The sequence below is a fragment of the Hyla sarda genome, chromosome 8, assembly GCF_029499605.1.
Source record: "Hyla sarda isolate aHylSar1 chromosome 8, aHylSar1.hap1, whole genome shotgun sequence".
NCBI lineage: Eukaryota > Metazoa > Chordata > Amphibia > Anura > Hylidae > Hyla > Hyla sarda.
The window spans coordinates 212005331-212011330 of NC_079196.1; the positions used below are offsets into that span (position 1 = coordinate 212005331).

The following is a 6000-nucleotide window of genomic DNA, read 5'->3' on the forward strand; positions in this document are numbered from 1 at the left end:
CCCGGACATTGTGGGTGACCGCGGTGCGGTCCTATCTCTCCTTCTCCCCTCCACATTATAGTAGTTATATTCTCGTATATAGGAGACAGTATTATAGCAGTTATATTCTTGTATATAGGGAGCAGTATTAAAGTAGTTATATTCTTGTATATAGGAGCAGTATTATAGTAGTTATATTCTTGTATATAGGGGGCAGTATTATAGTAGTTATATTCTTGTATATAGGAGTAGTATTATAGTAGTTATATTCTTGTATATAGGAGCAGTATTATAGTAGTTATATTCTTGTATGTAGGAGACAGTATTATAGTAGTTATATTCTTGTATATAGGGGGCAGTATTATAGTAGTTATATTCTTGTATATAGGAGCAGTATTATAGTAGTTATATTCTTGTATATAGGAGCAGTATTATAGTAGTTATATTCTTGAATATAGCAGCAGTATTATAGTAGTTATATTCTTGTATATAGGAGCATTATTATAGTAGTTATATTCTTGTATATAGGAGCAGTATTATAGTAGTTATATTCTTGTATATAGGAGACAGTATTATAGTAGTTATATTCTTGTATATAGGGGCAGTATTATAGTAGTTATATTCTTGTATATAGGAGCAGTATTATAGTAGTTATATTCTTGTATATAGGAGCAGTATTATAGTAGTTATATTCTTGTATATAGGAGCAGTATTATAGTAGTTATATTCTTGTATATAGCAGCAGTATTATAGTAGTTATATTCTTGTATATAGGAGCAGTATTATAGTAGTTATATTCTTGTATATAGGAGCAGTATTATAGTAGTTATATTTTTGTATATAGGAGCAGTATTATAGTAGTTATATTCTTGTATATAGGGGGCAGTATTATAGTAGTTATATTCTTGTACATAGGAGGCAGTATTATAGTAGTTATATTCTTGTATATAGGAGCAGTATTATAGTACTTATATTCTTGTATATAGGAGCAGTATTATAGTAGTTATATTCTTGTATATAGGAGCAGTATTATAGTAGTTATATTCTTGTATAAAGGGGGCAGTATTATAGTAGTTATATTCTTGTATATAGGAGGCAGTATTATAGTAGATATATTCTTGTATATAGGAGACAGTATTATAGTAGTTATATTCTTGTATATAGGGGGCAGTATTATAGTAGTTATATTCTTGTATATAGGAGCAGTATTATAGTAGTTATATTCTTGTATATAGGAGCAGTATTATAGTAGTTATATTCTTGTATATAGGAGCAGTATTATAGTAGTTATATTCTTGTATATAGCAGCAGTATTATAGTAGTTATATTCTTGTATATAGGAGCAGTATTATAGTAGTTATATTCTTGTATATAGGAGCAGTATTATAGTAGTTATATTCTTGTATATAGGAGCAGTATTATAGTAGTTATATTCTTGTATATAGGGGGCAGTATTATAGTAGTTATATTCTTGTACATAGGAGGCAGTATTATAGTAGTTATATTCTTGTATATAGGAGCAGTATTATAGTACTTATATTCTTGTATATAGGAGCAGTATTATAGTACTTATATTCTTGTATATAGGAGCAGTATTATAGTAGTTATATTCTTGTATAAAGGGGGCAGTATTATAGTAGTTATATTCTTGTATATAGGAGGCAGTATTATAGTAGATATATTCTTGTATATAGGAGCAGTATTATAGTAGTTATATTCTTGTATATAGGGGGGGCAGTATTATAGTTGTTATATTCTTGTATATAGGAGCAGTATTATAGTAGTTATATTCTTGTATATAGGAGCAGTATTATAGTAGTTATATTCTTGTACATAGGAGGCAGTATTATAGTAGTTATATTCATGTATATAGGAGCAGTATTATAGTAGTTATATTCTTGTATATAGGAGCAGTATTATAGTAGTTATATTCTTGTATATAGGAGCAGTATTATAGTAGTTATATTCTTGTATAAAGGGGGCAGTATTATAGTAGTTATATTCTTGTATATAGGAGGCAGTATTATAGTAGATATATTCTTGTATATAGGAGCAGTATTATAGTAGTTATATTCTTGTATATAGGGGGGGCAGTATTATAGTTGTTATATTCTTGTATATAGGAGCAGTATTATAGTAGTTATATTCTTGTATATAGGAGCAGTATTATAGTAGTTATATTCTTGTATATAGGGGGCAGTATTATAGTAGTTATATTCTTGTATATAGGAGTAGTATTATAGTAGTTATATTCTTGTATATAGGAGCAGTATTATAGTAGTTATATTCTTGTATATAGGAGACAGTATTATAGTAGTTATATTCTTGTATATAGGGGGCAGTATTATAGTAGTTATATTCTTGTATATAGGAGCAGTATTATAGTAGTTATATTCTTGTATATAGGAGCAGTATTATAGTAGTTATATTCTTGAATATAGCAGCAGTATTTTTGTAGTTATAGTCAGTGAGGTAAATAAGCCTTACAGGTAACGTGCAGACTTGATTCCATTATCTGACAGGTTCAGTATTGGATGACAACAGTCCTGGGGTTTATTGGAGGAACAGGACAGGAAAATAACGATTGAAATGTCTCGTACCCATCGCGGCTGCTGAAGGAAATCCCAGAGCAGGTTATTATTTCCACAAATATTCTGTATGGCCGCCGTCGCTCGGTCCAAGCCTCTTCCAGTCTCAGGTCCCCAGAGCGACAGAAAAGGGAAAATATGCCACTTTGGCTTCATTATTTTATTAAATCCAAAATATGACACTTCTTCTGTATTCAGCTCCTCTGCGGGGGCCGAATCTTCCCCAGATTGACCTTGGTTGGACATCATTGCATAGTCACTTGGTTGCACTTGGGGGTATCTTAAATCTTTCTGGGTTTGTATATATATATATATATATATATATATATATATATATATATATATATATATTTTTTTTTTTTTATGTCGTATAATTCTGATCAGTACTTGTGGTCACATGGTAATTTACATAATGATTTTCATGATTTTTTTAAGGTCGCTGTTGTTCCTTGGAGATTTTGGAATAATAAAAAATCAAGCAGAATATTCCTAGGCCAGTGTTTCCCAATCAGGGTGCCTCCAGCTGTTGCAAAACTACAACTCCCAGCATGCCGGGAGTTGTAGTTTTGCAACAGCTGGAGGCACCCTGTTGGAAAACACTGGTCTAGGCTATTGTATAGCAAAAGTTGTCTTTTCTATTGGTAATATAAGGTCTGGGAAATGCTGCACAGGGCACGGCCGTCTGCCTCTCCTTGGCATCACTATACAACAATCCTAAACAACAATTTGGAAAAAATCTATATAAATATGGCTTCTGCTGAATGTTATCTGGCAATGCCATCTTTGTTATGCCTTACCAAAGCATCATGGGATATGAAGACAAGATGGCAGGCAGAATATGGATTATGCTCTTTTAATGGGAAGTTAGAATATTGGAGGACAGTCTCTGTGAAGGCCATATTGCTGGCTTCTTAAAGGGGCACTCCAGTGGAAAACTTTTTTTTTTTTTTTTTTTTAATCAGATGGTGCCAGAAAGTTAAACAGATTTGTAAATTACTTCTATTAAAAAATCTTAATCCTTCCAGTACTTATTAGCTGCTGAATACTACAGAGGAAATTATTTTCTTTTTTGGAACACAAAGCTCTCTGCTGACATCACGAGCACAGTGCTCTCTGCTGACACCTCTGTCCATGTCAGGAATTTTCCAGAGCAGGAGCAAATCCCCATAGCAAACCTATCCTGCTCTGGACAGTTCCTGACATGGACAGAAGTGTCAGCAGAGAGCACTGTGGTCAGACTGCAAAGAACTACACAACTTCCTTTGGAGCATACAGCAGCAGATAAATACTGGAAGGATTAAACTTTTTAAGTAGAAGTAATTTACAAATCTGTTAAACGTTCTGAGACCAGTTGATAGAAAATTTTTTTTTTTCCACCAGAGTACACCTTTAAAGAGGTATTCCGGCCATAGACATCTGTTCCCCTATCCAGTGTTTCAGGGACTGAAGACGTGACGTCATGCCACGCTCCATCGGGACGTCACGCCACACCCCTTCCTTTCATGTCTATGTGTTTCAGGGACCGGAGACGTGACGTCACGCCACACCCCCTCCATTCATGTCTATGTGTTTCAGGGACTGGAGACGTGAAGTCACGCCACACCCCTTCCATTCATGTCTATGTGTTTCAGGGAGTGGAGACGTGACGTCACGCCATACCCCTTCCATTCATGTCTATGTGTTTCAGGGACTGGAGACGTGACGTCACGCCACACCCCCTCCATTCATGTCTATGTGTTTCAGGGACTGGAGACATGATGTCACGCCACACCCCCTTCATTCATGTCTATGGGAGGGGGCGTGATGGCAGTCACGCCCCCTCCCATAGACGTGAATGGAGGGGGCGTAGCAAGACGCCACGTCTCCAGTCCAGGAAATAAGATGTCTATGGCCGGAATACCCCTTTATAGAGACACAGGCCAGATTTAAAAAAAATTGGGCTTGGGTCAGTAAGGTAAAAACTGTTGGCATCCTTAAGGGGTTAAAGCTAATGGATTATTTCTCTTCTTTTTTTTTAGGAACTTGATGCCTCGGACATTGGAAGGACAGATCACCATGGAGAAGACGCCGAGCTACTTTGTAACCCCAGAGGCGCCAAGACGAATTTACAACATGTCCAAGGATACGAAGCTCATAGTGGTGGTCAGGAATCCGGTGACCAGGGCCATCTCTGACTACACACAGACCCTGTCGAAAACTCCTTCCCTACCCACCTTCCAAGCATTGGCCTTCAAAAACTCCAGCATGGGGACAATCGATACCACCTGGAGTGCCATCCGTATCGGCATCTACGCTAAGCACTTAGAGAACTGGCTCCAATACTTCCCTCTCTCCAAATTGCTTTTTGTCAGCGGGGAGAGACTGGTCAGTGACCCCGCAGGGGAAATGGGCCGAGTGCAGGACTTTTTGGGGCTAAAGCGGATTATAACCGATAAACATTTCTTCTTTAACAAAACAAAGGGATTTCCTTGCCTCAAGAAGCCAGAGGGAAGCGGCAAGCCAAGATGTCTGGGCAAATCCAAGGGGCGTCCGCACCCCGATATAGATAAGACGCTTTTGTTACATCTTCAGGAGTTTTACCGACCGTACAACATGAAGTTCTACCAGATGACTGGTCACAACTTTGGCTGGGACTGATTTTTTTTTTAAATTTTTTTTTAAAGGGGTACTCTGGTGGAAAACTTTTTTTTTTTTATCAACTGGTGCCAGAAATTTAAACAGATTTGTAAATGACTTCTATAAAAAAATCTTAATCCTTCCAGTACTTATTAGCTGCTGAATACTTCAGAGGAAATTCTTTTCTTTTTGGAACACAGAGCTCTCTGCTGACATCATGACCACAGTGCTCTCTGCTGACATCTCTGTCCATTTTAGGAACTGTCCAGAGCAGCATATGTTTTCTATGGGGATTTTCTCCTACTCTGGACAGTTCTTAAAATGGACCGAGGTGTCAGCAGAGAGCACTGTGGTCAGGATGTCAGCAGAGAGCTCTGTGTTCCAAAAAGGAAAGAATTTTCCTCTTTAGTATTCAGCAGCTAATGAGTACTGGAAGGATTAAGATTTTTAATAGAAGTAATTTACAAATCTGTTCAACTTTCTGGGACCAGGGGATTTTAATAAAATTATTTTCCACCGAAGTACCCCTTTAAATGACATTGACAGGACTGGCATCTTTTTATATGATGAAAAGGGGCATTTATTTGGTTCATCACCCGTTTACAGGGGCAAATATGCCAAAGGCCCCCCCGGGGGGTGTAAAGGCCCATTAGCTATTCTAAACTCACAATCACTTTTGCTCACTGACGGACTTGTACAGGTTACGGCATTGGGCTTCGGGCATTCTTCTTTTTTTTTTACTATTGTAATATGTATTTATATCAGAGTGAACATTATATATACCTATGGTGTAGAGACCAATATTTCAAGCACAAAT

At 36.7% G+C, this 6000-nt stretch overlaps 1 protein-coding gene across 1 annotated transcript in view; it reads left to right on the forward strand.

Annotated features, from left to right (window-relative positions):
* HS3ST6 (heparan sulfate-glucosamine 3-sulfotransferase 6) overlaps window positions 1-5209 on the forward strand; it is a 72342-nt gene extending 67133 nt beyond the window's left edge. Inside the window, exon 2 of the mRNA XM_056535051.1 lies at window positions 4586-5209. Coding sequence (XP_056391026.1) covers window positions 4586-5204 — 619 coding nt within the window. The 3' untranslated portion in view covers window positions 5205-5209. The remainder of the gene's footprint in view (window positions 1-4585) is intronic.
* The last annotated feature ends 791 nt before the right edge of the window (window positions 5210-6000 follow it).